Genomic DNA, 17,772 nt, shown 5'->3' on the forward strand with positions numbered 1-17,772 from the left:
ACGCCAGAACACAGCCCAGGTCTGTCTTTTACGACTTGTCTTCTTGTTCTCTTGGTAACAAGGCTCTTTTATGAGCTGACGGTCTCCTGCCAAGTTGATGAAGTCTCCGTTCTGGTTCTAGTACGCTGGAGAGGGGAAGAGAGACTTTCTCAGGCTCACAGCTCCCTTTGTCGTCAGGGACCCTTCCTCCTCTGCCCCTCTCCCTGCATGGGGTGGAAACGAACTTGCCGTCCCATTCCAAGACACTGCTCGTTTTTTCTTCGGCTGAAAAATAGACATTTATTTTGCTGTTTCGCTTTGCAGTCCTGGAGGCTGGTGTTTTCCATTTCGGGTGTCTCCACTCCGAACCACCCTGGTGACCGTGGCTGCCTTTCACTCTGTGTTTCTGGAGGACCGTCCTGTTCGCACTGTGAGAGGACAAAAGCCACCATCTCTCCAGGAGTGGAAACACAGAAATGCGGGAGTAGGGGGAGGAATAAAAGCCCCAACAAGGAGTGAGACGGGAGTCAGAACTAAACACTCTCACCTGCCTTTTCCAGAACTTAGGGGAAGAATAAACTCGATGCACCGGCTACATTTTAGGGTAAATCTTATTTCTGAAGGTGCTTTTTCTGAACAAGCCAAAGCTTTCCATTGGCTTTTCGTTGCTCCTGTTGCATGTTCCCCAAGTCTCTGCCCACTAACATTGACCTGATGGTCAAGGTCACAGAAAGCAAGATGCCTCTCCACAGCCCTCCGACCACCTTCTGCTCCTCCCCACGACCCCTGCTCCGATCTGCGTCATCCGTCATCATTTAGGATGGCCTCCTTTCCATTTTGTGAGTGAGCCAAACTCCTCCCAAGATCAAGGCCTCTGTCTGCTGGAATGTGCTCCTGTCTCCCCCGGGCTCCTGGCAGTGTGCCTTTGTTCGTGTCATCGCCACCTTCCTGCTCACCTCTCTGATGGGTTGAGGTCCCTCTGTCCCATGCTCTCGGAGCGCCACGTACCTCTCATAATTATAACCAATTACGTGTGTAATGATGTCTGTCTCCCCCGCGAGACTCAGCCTCACGATGGCAGTGGCGGTACTTACCACGTTCTCATTGTGTCCGGGACAGTTGGCCAGGTGCCAGCTCTTCTCTGAGGGACCAGTTCTCCAAATTATCAATTCACCAAAAGCTTCTCTAAAAATGATGTGAAAAGTTTATAGCAATTTACATTTCAGCGAGGTTATTACAACTTCCATTACAGTGGCAGTGTGCCTTGTCATTGGAATTTGGGCTGCCGTGCATGTTAGTTAACAGAGTCAGGAGTCTTCATAAATATTACACTGAGTTTCTGCCTTTCATTTGCACAAACTTCCAAGTTGGTCAAGTTACACTTCCTGTATTTTAATTAGTCTTGCTTGTCTTGGTCCAGCGATTGTTTTCTTGCATAGAAGGAGGAGAGATGCAGTTAATTTTCCAGGTAGTTTGCAACAAGGGATAAAACCAAAAATGCGCTTCACATCACAGATGCTCGAGTACCTTTTAAGATGCATGTTTGGTGCATCCATGACAATTTCCATCAGTACCATATGAGCTGTGAATCATAATAAAAAAAAGTGCGACTGAGTCACCTCAATTGGGCTGCTAATTGCTGAAAGAATCCACATAGCTTAGCTTGCAGGGGGCAATGAACTTGAGTTTTATAATTCAGGTGCCTAAGAATTTCTCAGATGCTCCACAGTTGACACGCACACAGGTTGGCTTTCCCCATATGCAGGTTAGGATGTCCGGGAAGTGCGGACTTGAATGGGAAGGTGGAACTTTCTTTCGGAGGAAGGACAGATGGAAGCATGCCTGTGTGCGGGGTCCAGGCTTTGTGGGGGGCACCACAGGCAGGCCCTTGCAGACCCCTGTGTGAAAACACTGCTGCACAATACCCATAATTCCACCACCTTCTGTCCCGCCAAAGACAGCAAGTGGTTACTTAAAACAAGAAACGGTGCCCTGTACTGAAGATGCATGGAAGAGACAGACACACCCAGCTTTTATAAAACCCCAACACTTCACGGGGAAAGGACATCAAAGCCCAGGTACACAACAGCTGCCGTGTTAAAGAATACACCAGGCGAAACAACTGGGTGTGAATGTTGTGGATAGCCCCCCGAAAAGTTTCGGCTGGTCAACAAGTTGGTCGCTGGGTGTTGGCCACTGGATGCACTGGTAAATTCTTGATTTGCTGGTTCTAAAGAACTGGCTTCGGTGACTGCCTTAGCGCTGTGTAAAACCAGTGCTGGCACATAGTGAATGCTCCGTGAGTATGCGCTGAGTGAGTGAATAAATGCTGCCATGTGCTCTGTGTCGCCATCACAGCCACCTTCGTGGGTCGCCCTGGGCCCCTGCCTTCCATGTGGGGGGATGGGGCTTGACCCCCGTGCTGGTCCCAGCCCCCGGGGCCTGAGGGCTCTGAGGCTCCTGGACTTGTTTTCAGAATGATGAGTCTCAGAGTTCAGCCCAGTAATCCGAACCTCTGAAAATAAGAACATCAGTAACGAACAGCCCTGCCCCAAGCTGGGACTAAGAAATCCTAGCTGAAAAGAAATCGAATGTTATTTTTCCTGGCCAAGTTCACTTGATTGAGTTTTGATTGTCTTGGATAAATTTGTTAGAATTTTAAACAAGCATTCACAAGGGGAAATTGGGACCCATCCTAACCAGGGACCATAGACCTCCTTCAACAGAGCATGAGACTAAATACGGAGGAGGCACAGAGATACTGAGAAATGAGACTGCCGTTCTAACAGACTTTCTGCTCCATCAATGGAGACGAAGGGAATGCGCAGGAAACACTGTTGAGAACGACACTTCTTTGAGGTTTTTAAATTCTGACTTGGCTTCTTTGGCTTCCTCCCCGCTTATGGCTTTACTTTCAGTTTAAGGGAGAAGCTGTGCTGGGCACCAGCCCTCCCTTTCTTTGTGTGGTGTTGCCCAGCCCCACTTCCATGGCAAGGGCCACCAGAGTAGCCCACAATGCCAACCATCTGACCCTTGGCCTCCCAGAGCTCACACTGAGATGCCTCGTGGCTAAGAGGTAGGCGCTGCTCTGTGCAGATTAAAGAAAGGGAATGAAGAGCAATCCTCCTAAAGTCACTGCCCAACAATTTAACAGGATCAGGGAGACGCAGCAGAATAAACCCTGTTTGATGCTGGCATTGAACTTGGCCTCAGTGCATCTGGCTGCTAGTTTGGGCTCTGCCACATATTAGCTGCGTGACTGTGGGTGAGTCCTGTCACTCGTCTATAAGGAGAAGTAATTACTAACCCTTGCCTTGGTTTTGGCCTGTGTCCCAGCAGGAACCCAGTGGCCCCCATCTCTCCCCAACTCTATGTTAGTAGCTTAAAATCCACCATGCTAGAAGAATTTATACCATGGGCATTGGCAAACACCACTATAGGTCAGACTGGCATAGAGAGCTGGTTGTTACCATTAACCAGCACATCACGTTGTCCTACCTCTTCCTGTCCTTTCTGTTCCCACTGGTACTACCTGTTGGATGACCCAACTGAAGCTGAAGAGCAAGGGACAGGTGCCCAGTCTTTGTTGGCCAGCCTGCAGCGTGCAGAGCAGGGTAGGGGTGGGTGCTGAGGGAATCAGGGACGGGGGAGGGGTGGCACACAAAAGGGACAGAAGCAGCACATCCCTTGGGGCGGTTGCAAAAGTCGTGTAAAACAGGGAGTGTAACAGTGCTCAGTACACACTGACGTCACTGCTCACACCAGGAAGTACCGCGTAGCACCTGCAAGGAGCCATCCTTACCAGGAAGCAGCAGAGCCAATGACAAGAGCTGGTCATCACCCAAGGGGCTGGGCTTGGCCCCGTGTCATTCCCTGGACACTACCTTTCTCCTCTTCTTCCTTCCTCCACCCTGCTGCCTGGGACACAGATGCCACTTCTGGGGCAACAAGGATGACAGCTGCCTCCTGGGGCTGGCAGCATGGGGGCAGGAGGGAGGGAGCCTTACCTCTGAGGGTTTGTCAAATTTGGCTTAATGGTAGCAAGAGGACTGTTCCAGTTAGGCACCCAACCTGGGAGCCCCTCTGCGCCCATCAGTGCTGGCCAGAGATGGTCCCCTGTCCCCAACTCAGCAGCCCTTGTTGAGCCAGTCATTAGGGAAGGGGGAGGACAAGGACGTGGTTTCTCAGCAGAACAGAGAGCTGGACAGAACGTCCTGTGGATGGTTACTTTCATCCTCACCTGGGGCAGCCAGGGGAATCGTCAAGGTAGAGCAATCAAAAAAAGGAGGAAGAAAGGGAAGCAGAGAGCACGCTAGTGAGTAAAAGCGAGGTGTCACTTGTGTGTCCAGGCTGGAGGGCGGGCCAGCTCTCAGGAGCAGCCTGTGCAGCCTGGGGTGGGCCGGGTGGCCCTCGGGAATCCCGACAGCTCTGGAGCCAGCCTGTGACCTGGTGCCTTGGTTACTGCCCCTTGTTTTCTCATTATAAATGCCACAGCCTGCCATGGGAACTAAATAAAACAGAAACACGCGCCAGCGTTTCGTTTTGCAGAGCACTTGGCGTTCCGTAATCGCCCGTGAATGTCCTCCCTGGTGGCCTGAGCAGTGTGCAGTGAGGTGAGCGAGCAGGGAGTGAGTCCCGCTGGCACAGTGAGTCTGAGCTGGGACGCAGAGGTGGCCGTGGAAGGGGCATGGAGGGTGGCTGAGTTCTTGGGCAGAGCAATGCCACTAAGCAGACAAGGTCACCTCCAGCCCAGATTCAATTTACTTGAAAAACTCAGAGGTTGGGGCAGATGGTTACCATGGGAACATTCACCTCAAATAGCATTGATTCAAGGATTTAGTGGGTGATAAAAGCTTGCCCTCTTCTCAAGACTGGCCCTCACCTGCCTGACCTGTTTGTGGGGCTCCTCAGCTGGGGCCCACTGGCTCTCTGCCTCATCCCTGGGGAGAACCGGCAGCAGGAACTCTCAGCTGAGAAGACCCACACTTCTGCTCCATTGTGATGGGTGGGCTTGCTTCTACGGCAACAGTGGGCACTCCCCAAAGCCTGTCCTGGTAGAGGGCTCCTGGGGACAAGGAGTGGCTCCCAGGTGTGGAGCTTACGAGGCCATGGAGAGGTGACGGAGCCAACCCCAGCACCCTCAGTTCCTGCAGAGAATGGCCAAAGGGAGGCGCTTCAACCCACCTTTAGACCAGGACGGGAGATGGGTGAGAATGCCTTACCTTTCTTTGGCCATGAGGGTGAGGTCAGGGTGCAGCCCAGAGACCAGATCCCGCACCTGCTACTCCTGTGGTGTGACTTGGTAGATGACTTCGCCCAGCCTCAGTTCCCCCGTCCATGAAGTGGGGTCTCACCACATTCTTGGGAGGATTAAATGAAAGAACGTGTGTGAAACACTCTGCAGGCTGGCACCTTGTGAGTGTGCGCTAGACAGTAATGGCCACGGCGCCACATTTTCCCCGTGGCACCTCCCTTCTGACCCCTCGTCCAACGTTTGACACCTCATGCGCTGCACATCTCCTCTGCTACAACGCTAACTTCATGGGAGCTGGGGTTTTGTCATTTTAGTCCCTGATTGGGTCCCAACTGCCTCGGGTAGGACCCGGCGCCCAGCAGGCTCTCAGACAGTACTTGTCACAGGCATTAATATTTTACTGGAAACCTGTAAACAAATTCCTGTTGACCCCAATCTCATCCCCAGTGAAGTGTGAAATGGGAAGAGCCCAGAAATGGATTGTTTTTCCACATCAATCATCAAAAAACTTGACCTTTCAGCTTCATGCTCTTCCTCAGGCCTCTCTCTTATGAGGTCACTTACAAAGCCCCATGGGGTTGTCACTATTGGACCACCTCCAGGAAATATTAGCCTCCCACCTAAGTGTAAAGTCCTGGTCTTTTCAGTCTAGACAGACACATAAGTATTCTCTTCCCCTTCATCCCAGAAAGATTTAAAGTAAGGAAAAGCATCACAAGAAAATAGTAAAGTCTAAGTAAAATAAAAATTCAGAACCGGTTTAGAGTAAGAGGCTGAGACGGAGAAAAGGTGTACCATCTACATACAGGCCAGGAGGCCCGTGTGGACGCATTCGGGCATCATCGGGTCAAAGTAAAACAGGATGTAGTGTGAACTCCAACACACCGATCCTCTGGGAAGAGGAAAATGTAGGTTTCTCAGACTCTTTTGCCACTTTCTAAAATCTGCAGTATCAGCTAGGGCTGTATTTGACTGAGTATTATGAAAAGCTGACTACGGGGTCTTCACCCAATGGGGGTTTGCATTTCTCCAGTACAAATAAATGCAGAAGTTAGCGGTTGGGGCCTGGTACCTACGTTCTAGGGTGTCATCGAGGCCCGGGTTCTTTGCAGCGCTCTGTTCCGACACCCTTTGTTGGGGCTGTTTGACTCTGGCTGGGAAATGCAGCCGAAGGCACCTGTCAGCCTAGCCTGTCCCTTCTTAGTGACTCCCCTCCTCCTCCTTTCCTGCCCTCTGAAGAGGCTGGGTGTGTGAAAGTGTGAAGTTTGTGTGGTTGTCTTTTCCCCCTCAAACCCCGCTCCCACTCTCCTGGAGACTTCTGCTTTCGTCTCAGGGGGTCACATGGCCAAGTTAGCTGCAAAGGAGTGTGGGCTGGTGTTTTTAACCAACCACATTGCCACCCAAACGAAGTCAGGCTTCTGTGACAAGGGAGGAATGGAGAACGAACGTCTCATCTCCTATCCAGCCCCAGGGGTGTGCCCGGGCCCCTGCCTCAACGAGAGAGACAGTGTCTCCCAAAGCCCTACATGACCCTGTGGGGTGAGTCTTTCTGCTGCCAGCACCCAAGAGCACAGAAGGAACAGCGCTGATCCTGAAGTTTGCCAAAGTCACTTGTGCACGAGTTGGGGAAGTTAAAGAACTTGTTGGCTTGGAGTCAGCTGCAGCGCATTCGGGAGGATGGTCATTGCCACCTTAGAAGTGACAGCTATTTTGCAGCTGGCCTTGCGGGTTGTAATCTGGCTGATCCAGGTAGGCTTTTCCACACACTGTCAGCTTCCTATTTAGTATTTCAGTCCTTGAGTGATTGAATGCAGTGAAAATTTCACCGCCAACTAGTTAGAAAGCTGTATTTCACGGTCACAACATCTAACAGAGGGTTTATTTCACAGCCGTCACGGTGTAGCCATTAAGTATATATCTTAAAAGAGTGAAATTAAAATGCTAGAGCCCTTTTTTACAGCAATTTAGTCCACAGACTTGCAGAATACTGATGGACTCAAGTCGGCTGTCGTTTAGGTGCCGAGAGGGACCATTCCCGATGCAGGAGCCTCACCCAGCCCTCCCGGCGCCCCGCACCTCCCGAGGGGAGGGGTGAGGCAGGCAGACTGGGAGTGGGAAAGGGTTCTGAGCTTGGAGGCCCTTTGTATGATTTATATTTGCTTAAAAAAATAACTTTAAAAATATTAAAAAATATAATACAGGATGAATTAGAAATACGAAGATTGACTTTGAAAAGTTTCTAGGCTGTATTGTTAAGTGAGAAAAGCAGATGCAAAGTAGTGTGTATCCTACGGTCCCTTTTGTAAAGCAAGCTACACTGCCTCTGCAGGTGTAGGCGTTTGTGTCTGGGCATAGGGCTTTCAGTTGTCCGCACTGGCACCTGGGCTGGCAGGAAGGGGAAGGAGCAGTGACTGTTACCTACAAAAGTATTTATAATTTTTAGAAATCACGTTTTAAGTATGGTCCTATGTACACAGAATTATACATATATATGGGTGTCCATGCGTAGAGGGATTTATGAAAAAGATGGTCACCAGGGAGCCCAGGGGAAAAGGTGATACGATTTCGGGAATTTTACTTCCTTGTTTTTCCTTATTGCGTGAATTTTTTTAGACCATGAGTATGTATTACAATTCTGACCAGAAACACACACACTTCTCATTGTGGCAAGCAAGACAACGTAATAGACGCACTTAGTTAAGAAACATTTAAACCAGCTGTGTCTAACTCATTTTCTCTGGGGGCTACGTCAGCCTCGCAGTTGCCTTCAAAGGGCCAAATGTAATTTCAACCCCTTAACAGTTAAGGAGTAGTTACATGTATACAGTCCTAAAATTACATTCGGCCCTTTGAAGGCAACCGCAAGGCTGACGTGGCCCCCCATAAAGATGAGTTTGACATCCCTGATAAACAGTGGAAAAGAGTCTCGCTCCTTGTCCGACTCCTTCCTCCCAGGGGACCCTGCCTGTGGCCACTCTCCTTCCCCTCCTTCCAGAGCCTGGGTGATGGAGGGCGTGTTGGTTTGTGCCGTTGTTCAATGCTCTTGGTCCCCACTCCTACTCTCCTTGGCCCCAGGCAGCCTCCTGGAAGAACGGGTATTCCTCTACTTGGGTTTGTTCTTGTAAACATCGGATTGTTTTGTGTGGGGGGGCTATTGGTTTACAGAGACGATGTTAGTGGTCAGTCTCGTTCTGTTCCTGCTCTTCTCCACGGAGGCCTGTGTTCAGAAGGCCTCCCATCGCTCAGTGTCATCTAGCCTGTTGCTTCTCCCCGCTGCTGAGAACGCCCCACCAAGGGTACAACATCGATAATGTAACCTCCCCACCTTTTGACCTAAAAAATGCTGTGTTTTGCTGTGTATAATGAGCACCCATGGTTTTTGCGAGCATTATATACGGGATTATTATACCTTCATGGTATGTAATCATTATACCCATGTATAATACGCATCCTTATTTTTCCCTCAAAAATTTGAGCAAAAAGTGCACATTACACAGGGCACCATACAGTAGTAACATACTAAACACATTCTTTGCAGGCAGGAAGCATAAGTCACCTGAATAGACAGTTCTATTGTGACTTGAGAAGGCACGAGAGAGAATGGCAGTTGTCTGATGTCATTATAATCCAAAAGCGGAGGAGGGAGGGCCTGCCCGCGGTCATGGCAGTGGCTTTGGGGACCAGGGAGGGGACAGCTGAGAGCAAAGGCAGTTACCGAGGTCCGTCTGGGTGCACGCATTTTCAGTTGTAATCGCATCTACCCTGTCAGGTAGGGATTATTCCCATTTTACAGAGACAGTGGGGCTCGGAAAAGCTGTCCCCTGCATGAGGCTCTCCTTGCAGGAGAGAGGGCTGGGCCTGGACTCAGGGCTTGGAGTACAGTCTGTGACCAGCCACCCTGTCGTGCCTCCTCCCTTCACGGGGGCTTTCACCAAGAGTGGGGGCCTTGTCTTCTGTTTGTGTTTCAGTTTCCCCTCTTATTCCACTCCCAGAGACCCCATCCCCACCCCCATTTTAGGAATGAAGGGCTCCTCCCAGCTGCTGAGTGTGGCCATCCGTGGTCGTCCCCCCTGAAGAGATCTGCCCCCCAATGTCACCCCCTTTTCTCCGGGCAGCCCGCATCCAGTGGCTGATGGATGAGCGTGCACAAAGGCCCAGGCCCTGCTCCCCAACTCAGGACAACTCTGAGAGACCATCCATGTCCACAGCTCTGTGTGGGGTTGGTGGAGGCCCTTGCTGGGCCCACCTCCCTCTGCCCAGAGTCCTGCTTGCTTCCCTCCCTCTCCTGGGGAGGTACCAAGCCCCCCACCCCCCAATCATCTTCCCACTATTTACCACCCTACGTTCTCAGTGATGAGTCACCTGGGACCCTTCACTCCTCAACTTCCCTGAGTCTCAGGGTCCACCTCAAACCCACAGGAGGTTGGCTCACCCCTGTGAACGTGGGCTGAATCTTTGTTCCCAAGCACAGGGCACACCCCGACCAGAAAAAAGAAGATCTCAAGTAACACATCTCTGCCTTCTCCCTGCTCACTCCCGCAGGGCCACACCCTGCCCGCCAGGCCGCAGGACCCTCTCCAGGCTCCAGCGCAGCAGGGGTGGCTCCAGTAACTCGAAACAACCAGCAGTGATGGCCTTGGGCCATGACAATATTTTTTTGTTTTGGAAAGAATCCTTAAAAATTATGCCATTCCCATCACAGGCCAGAAGCACCCAAATTGCATTTTAATCACTTTACAGAGGAAGCCCTGATACTTGGCTTGGAGCTTCTGACGTGCCTGGTTTTCATCAAGGCGCGTGCTGTTTTCTAGTTCCCTCACATTGGACTGCCGCAGAAGACACCGGAATCCATCACCAGGGCCATGTTAAAAGAGCCTCGCAGCCCACGAGTCTCTCGGCAAACGGAAGGGAAGCTACCGCCAATCTACAAAGTCCGTGAGAAGGTGAGTGCAGATCGCTGGCCCTGAGCTCCCAGCGCTCCCCGCTCTTGGGGGCCAGGTACTTTGTCCTGGGAAAGAACTGTTCGCCTACCGTCCCTGGATTCCTCAAGGCTGGTAGCATCCCAGCCCAATCCCCTGGCTGCCGTGACACCTCAGACACTCTCTCCTGGTCCAGGTAGGCTCCTCTGTGGACAAAAAGCAACCCCTTTGGTTACAACTCACAGCCCAGGAGCACGCCTGTTCTGCTCCCAGCCAATTCCTGAGCAGCTTCAGGGGCCTGACACAGCCTTAAGGAGAGGCAGGCATCGACCTCACCCATCGCTGACTCACCTGCCTCCAGGCCCAGAGGGTCTCAGAATTCCTCTCCAGCGCTCAGTCCCAGGAGCGTGTAAACTTTCCCTTCCTTGCCCACAAAGGTGTCTGAAAGAAAATGTGTAGGATTCTTAGGCATAAAGGTTGCGTCTCAAAGCCTTGAGCTGATGCGCACAGCTACGCCTTTACCCTCCCGTGCTGGTTTGCTCCATCTCTGGGGACAGGTTTAATTCTCACTTGGCGGCCACTGGGCCCCACCTGTCTTCCCGCCACGCTGCCACAGGCCGGTTCTGAAAGTGCGTGGGGGTTCAGAGGGGGGCCTCTCACCTCCCCCTTCTCTCTTTCCCAGCAAGCAGTCCACAACAGCTTCCCCTTCTCTGTCCACGACAATCGGCACAGCCTTCAGAATTCTGGATTCTACCTTGACTCCGTGAGTATTTCTCTCTGAGTTACCAAGCGCACGTGGGGAGACATCAGGGCTCTGGATTTCCGGAGATCTGTTGAGGACAGAGGACTGACCTCAACGTTGGAACAAGGTCCACGTTAGAGCCTGATACTAAGTTACAAAAAAAAAAAAAAAAAAAATGCATGAAGCTTCCCCAGTTCCACACAGCTTTCGAAGTCTGCACCAGCTTCCGATTGGGTTCTGTGCACTTCCTATGTGTCAACTGTCTCGTCAGCGAGCTTTCTTGGGAAGGGAAAGAGGGATCGCCTACACAGGGTCTCTGCGTAGCAAAGCCAGGGCTCACAAGGAGGGGTCCAAGGGATGGGGAGCGTACGGTACAGAAAGAGGGGTTCCTGGTAACCGGGGCCGTCTTTTCTCTAGAGGTGGTGAGTTCCCGCCACTGGAGAAAATAGTCTGATCCCCCTTGTTAGTGGTGGCTTCATGCAGCTCCGAGCAATGGAAATGTGTTACAAGCCATATATGTAACTTAAATTTTTCTTGTAACCATGTTAAGTAAAAAAGAAACAGATGCAATTAATGTTTCCATATTTTATTTAATCCGATAATTCTCTAAATCATTTCAACACACAATCAATGAAAAACTATTAATGAGATATTTTACATTCCCCAAGCTCAGTCGTTCAATCCAGTCTGTATTTTACACTTATGGTTCCTCTGAGTTGGGAATGTCCACATTTCAGGTGCTTCACAGCCCAGCAGCGCAGGGCAGGACACACTTATCTTCGGTAGAGGGTTGTGCCGGGTGACCTCCGAGAATCCTTACAGAACCTGAAAGTCTACAGTGATGATGATGATGACGATGTGATGATGATGACGATGTGATGATGATGACAATGTGATGATGATGGTGTTAGTAATACCCACCGTTTATTAAGCATAAGCCACATGCTATCACCACACATTATCTCATTTATTCCTCACTGCAGCCCTATCGGTCACTCACTCCTATCACCCCCAATTTGGACAGGAGGCAACTGAGAGCCGGCGAAGTTAAACAGTGTTACCAAAGTTAGACATCCCCCCCCCATGCAATATCCGAATCACAGTGAAGTGGTTTAACCAGAAAAATCTGGTTTGCCAGAATATCCACTGCCTGCTTCTCGGCCTGGAACATTTAAAAGGAGTTTTTAAGCTACCGAAGTAATGTGTCCCTCAAAAATTGTCAATAATACGGAATTGTGTAAAATTAAAAAGGAAATTTGCACCCTTGTTTTTCCTCTTCACAATCTCACTTTGAAGATTCACTAATAATGTTTCTGTGAGTGAAGTCTGAGGATTTTCGCAGTTCCCGCTACGCGCACATCTTCCTAATGGTGTGATCGGGGTGGAACCTCGTGTAGTTTTCGAGGCGTGCTGCTCTCACAGAGAGTGCCCGAGCTTTCCGGATTTCTCCGCTTTCCGGGGTAGTTTATGTCACGTGCGGATTTGCAGTTCATTGAAGGTCAGACAGAATTTCCCACAAAACTATTTGGGTTTGATATCGTTTTTAGGGTAAGTTTTTCTTTTTTCTTTTTTTTTACTCCCTTTTCAATTTCTTCCTTGATTATGAATTGATTCAAGCTTTCCGTTTCTTCTTGAGTAGATTTTGCTGAGTGTTTATCTAAAATTACCTATTTTATTTCAAACTTATTGGTATAATGTTTTAAGAAATACTTTGACTTTGCTGTTAAAAAAAAATTTTCCAACTGAATGTTTAGTTCATAGTTTTGCAACTGTTTTTGCTAATTCATTTTTTAGGACTATGAATGTGCCTCAGATTATTGCTCGGCATCCCAAACATTTTTCTTCTCTCTTTTTTTTTTTGCTCATGTATTTTATTTATTTATTTTTAATTTTAAATTTTTTAAAAATGATTTTATTGTTCAATACAGTTGTCTGCCTTCCTCCCCCCCATTGCTACCCCCAACCCCAGCCAAACCCACCTCCCTCCCTTGCTTCTATCTCCCCGCCTTGGTTTTGTCCATGTGTCCTTTATAATAGTTCTTGAGAACCTGTCCCTGCCTTGTCCCCCATTCCCCCACATTTTTCTAACTAGGGTCTCAGTATTATTTGCTTTCAAATAGTCTATTATTTAATTTTTTATTTCTTTTTTAACTAAATGTTTTAAATTTTCTATATGGTTAGACATTTTAAAGATCATCCTTTTGTTGTAAATACCTAGTTCTTTGGATTATAGTGAGTTTTATAAAATATAACCTGTGATTTCTATTTTTTTAGTTATAAAGATTATCTTTGTTGCTTGGATGGTGTGGCTCAGTGGATTGAGCGTTGGCCTATTGAGAGGTTGCTGGTTCAATTCTGGGTCAGGGCACATGCCTGGGTTGTGGGTCAACTCCCCAGTTGGGGGCGTGCAAGAGACAACCAGTCAATGTTTCTCTTGCACACTGATGTTCCTCTCCCTCTCCTTCTCCCTTCCTCCCCTCTCTCTAAAAAATGAATAAATAAAAATCTTTAAAAAAAGAATAAAAAGTTATCTTTGTTATCTTGCATATGATTCATTTTAACATGTGTTTCATTGGTGTTAAGAAAGAATGTATCTTCCCCATCTGTTGGCTACAAAGTTCTTTATCTTAGTTCAGGATCAGCAATTATTTTATTTAAATCCTTCATATGCTTTTCTTAAATTTGTCTTGATCTGTCAATTTTTCCTTCCATGATTATTCTTGAATTTCTAAATTTTTTGCCTTATATGGTTTAATAGCATGTCTTTCTGCATAAAAATTTATTATTATTTTATTTTCTTCGTGGCTTTTATTATTTGTCAATGTGAATTAGCCCTCTTTACATGCTTGAATGCATCGAGCCATGAATTCTGTATCTTGATATTAGCATTGCCATTATTACTCTCTTTTTGCTAAAATTTGTTCCTTATATCATGGTCCATTTCTTTGTCTTTATACTTTGTAGTCACTTTGTTTTGTTTTTAATTATAAGTAGAATAGAGCATAGTTTTTAAAAATCTAGGAGTCATTTCTTTAAATGAAAACTTGACCTATTCACATTATTATGATCATTTGTTTTGGGTTTTCTTTTTTCCATCTCATTTTATGTTTCCTACTTATCATGTTGGCATGTTATCCCCTGCCCCGTTCCCACCAACTAGGCTAGACTGAATTTATTTGCTCACCCAGAATTCTATTGATATTCTACTAGCGGTTACTCTTAAGTATGAATGAGAAATATGTGAACAGTATATTACTCTATGAACATGAAAATCAGTATCTATAGCTTCCCGCAAGAACAAGGCAAGTCCCTCAGAGTATTTTTCACCTCACTTCCCTTTCTGAGGGTGCTTGTGTTGGCGACTCAGGCTGTGTTCTCCCAACTCACTGGGGTTCCATTCTCCTGGGATAATCTTAAGTGGCCCTGAGTTCCAAATTGGCCTCTCTCTGTCTCTCTCCATTTTCTCCCCCCTTAACCCCTTGACCCCCCCACCTTCCTCTTTCCCTTCCTTTCTTTTTGTGGATTCTTAAATTTTCAGTGTATTTCATAGTCACATTATCAGCAAGAATAATATTTAGAGTTACAAGCTTTTCTTATTACTTTCCTTGTGGTTCTTTTTCCTATTCATTTTATGCCTTTCTTTTATTTTTTACTTTTCTGGAGTATCTGGAAGGAATTGTGGGGGAAGGTGCCTGGGCAGCATCTTTCCTTTGCCCCTCCAGATCCCCCACCCCACCCCTTCTCCCTGCTGTGGCCCCCAGACGGTCTGTGAGGTCTGCCTTCCTCCTCACGCCCCTCGGGCCCAGAGCCGCTACTGAGCTGCTTCTGGGAATTTCCACACGCACGGGTCACCAGTCCCTGAGGAAAAAGCAACTTCACTTTACTACTGTAACCTAATGTCTATTTCCTTCTAGTCTTTCATTCAGCACAGTGTTTTCTCACCTGGTCACGATCAACTCAAAAGCACCACTTTGAATACATGGAAATTCCTAGGGTCACGTGCAAGGCAGGGGCCCACAGGTGTCGCTTCTTCTCGGAGCCCTCTGGCCTGAGAAAGGGCCCAGCTTCTTCAGACGTCTCAGAGAGGGCGTCACCTACCCCACCGAATGCTGGCGGGGCACTGTGAGCCGCCACCTGGGGGCAGAGAACCTACCTGAGGTCCCTGGGGGTGTCCGGGCTGGGTCAAGGGCTATTTCTGTCTGTGGATTCTCTGGTTCTACCCTCCGTATCTCTAGAAGTCCAGTTCCCCGGTGGGAGTGGAAGGCTTTGAGAACAATAGCAAAACGCCAGCATGTTTTGAGTGCTGATTTATAGCCTTCGACAGGTTGGTAAAGCATACTTCTTACAATGGTGGTTACATTCTGCATTCAAACTAGGATGTCAGTCCTGGCTGGGCAGCTCAGTTGGTTGGAGTGTTGTTCCAATACATCAAGGTTGCAGGTTCGATCCCCAGTCAGGGTGTTACAGAACAGACCTGGAGGGGTGGTGATGAACAATATACTATTACCGAATGGACTCTGGGGGTCTCCATCCTGTACTAGATCCACCTTACCCGCCGTAGGGAAAGACGTCTCTCAATGCCAGAGATTGGTGAAAAGGAAAGGGATTATTTAATTAAAGAGTTATACATACTTAAGAGTAATGACTCAATGTCTTCATTGAGATCCCCAAGTCCTTTAGAATACCCACAAACACACAGTCCTTCCTTCCCCCTCTGCCCAGTCCGGGGTACCGTATCTCATTAAGAGAAGTAGAAGTCCATGGTTCTTCTCTGCCCAAGCCACATGGTCCCAAAAAAACGCAGCTCGGCTGCTGTGCCTGGGTTTAAATCCCAGAGCCAATCTTCCTCTGTTGCACCATTTCCCACTCCTCCCACAATTGGCCATAGCTGCCAGCATTCCCGTAGTAAGTCCAGGCAGGTGTGGCCCTGTGGCGTGGAGCCAATCATCTCCAAGCTCTCACGCAGGCTCTGTAACCAGGGGGAGTTGCCTCCCAGTTACATCATGGATTGAAGTCACTCCCATCCTCCTGGCTCAAAGCATGGCCACAGCTGTTTAACACATCCATGAAACCAGTTAAAAGTAACAGATAATGTTAAAGACCGTTCTAGAGGTTATCTGCAAAACTGTTGCTATGCAAAACAGCTCTGAATGGCCCTGCTCCATGTGTCCCATCCCCCAGCTCAGACTTGTAGGGGTGAGGACGTCCTATATATATACATTTTTCTAATATTTCCTGGACTCCGAGTTCTGGACCCCATTACAAATCCCTATTTGGGTCGTCCCCCCCCCAGCTGCACCCTGTCACAAGGAGACACACAAGAATCGACCGATGAATAAGTGGAACAACAAACTGATGTTTCGTTCACTACCTTCTTCGCTCTCTCTCTCGAATCAATAAATAAAAAAAAATTTAAGTACAATCATAGGATGTCATGTAGCTAGTTTCACTGTAGACCTCAGGACTGTGTGACCTTGACTATTTTCCCCCTAATCTTCTTGATTCTTCCCCAGGGCCTGGGACGTAGGAAGATCTCCCCGGAAAAAAGGCAGCATGCTTCGAGAAACTTCAATCTTTGGGCGTGTGACTATGTTCCATCTTGTCTCGATGGCTTTTCAAGTTACCAGATATCGTATGTCTATCGTGAGGCTGTGGTGGTCCCCATTTTCAGACGCTTTCCGAGACATTATAATGAGATTTGGAGCTCTTTCAGATTTATTCCTGAGCAAAGCTATGCAGAGTTTTTGAAAAAGAATCCAAAAGTAAGGTTCACTGTTGACAAAAAGGCTGATTCTTCCCTGGAGCCCTAATCCTTTCAGAAGATTCTTGATGCGTTTCGTAATACTGGTGCTGACGGGACACTTGACCCAGCACTCCCAGGTACCGTAAGGTCTGTTCAGGGCTGGCCATCGCCCCGGTCTGCATGCCGGGGCCAAGTGTGGTAGTGAGAGTGCGGAACAGCCAGAAGGCAGCAGGTCACAGTACCACACCTGACCTTTAGGAGATTTTTTAATTATTTTTAATTCAGTTGAAAAATATTCAAGTCCTTATAAAATAAAAGTATTGGTTGTGTTGTAAATGAATGTAGTGAATTTTAGAATTGCCACATTAACTTTGGGGGGGGTTTAAAAATTACTTAATTAACACAGGGTTATGTTTTCACTATGAAATTTCAAACAATACGGAAAAAGCAGGTGCTCCCCTCATTTTGCCACGCCTCCCACCCCTGCCCTGCCCCGTCCTCGTAAGAAGTTAACTGTTGGTTTTTGTTCTGTGCGTTTGCCGTCCCATACATGTGTGTGACTACATAAACATTTAAACACAAACAGTGTCACACGGCACATACTGTTCTATAATGCTCTTTTGACATTTGACAATGCAGCTGGGAATTCTCATGGGGCCAGTGTGCACACACCGATTTGCTTTTTATTTTTTTAAATTTTTTTCAGTTATTTTTAGAGAGGGGAAGGGAGAGAGAGAAACAGCGATGTGTGAGAGAAACATTAGTGTGTGGCACACCCTTTTGCACACCCCCACCTGGGGACCTGGCCCGCAACCCAGGCATGTACCCTGACCGAGAATTGAACCAGCGACCCTTCTGTTTGCAGGCCAATGCTCAATCCACTGAGCCACACCAGCCAGGGCTGATTTGCTTTTTAAACTGCTGCACTGTATCCCCTAATACGATGTGCCATAATTTAAAAAATTCTCTTCTTGCTAAGGAGAGTTTGAACTGTTTCTAATTTGTGGCTGTCACACCACATGAGCCACAGGAACCTGCTTGATCAAACACTCTGAGTACATGTTTACAGGGGACCCGGGGGTGATCTCTGAAAAGTCGCCTTGTTCCTGCTGGCTCGGGCCTCATGCACAGTTAA

General features: G+C 48.1%; 1 protein-coding gene across 1 annotated transcript; it reads left to right on the forward strand.

Annotated features, from left to right (window-relative positions):
- Window positions 1–5,135: 5,135 nt before the first annotated feature.
- On the forward strand, window positions 5,136–16,921 carry TEX36 (testis expressed 36). The gene is made up of 4 exons (XM_024555782.4): window positions 5,136–5,186; window positions 10,045–10,176; window positions 10,835–10,915; window positions 16,408–16,921. The coding sequence occupies exons 1-4, from the start codon at window positions 5,136–5,138 to the stop codon at window positions 16,702–16,704; spliced, it is 561 nt and encodes a 186-aa protein (XP_024411550.1). The 3' UTR covers window positions 16,705–16,921.
- The last annotated feature ends 851 nt before the right edge of the window (window positions 16,922–17,772 follow it).

This window comes from Desmodus rotundus, chromosome 4 (assembly GCF_022682495.2).
Source record: "Desmodus rotundus isolate HL8 chromosome 4, HLdesRot8A.1, whole genome shotgun sequence".
Taxonomy (NCBI): Eukaryota; Metazoa; Chordata; class Mammalia; order Chiroptera; family Phyllostomidae; genus Desmodus; species Desmodus rotundus.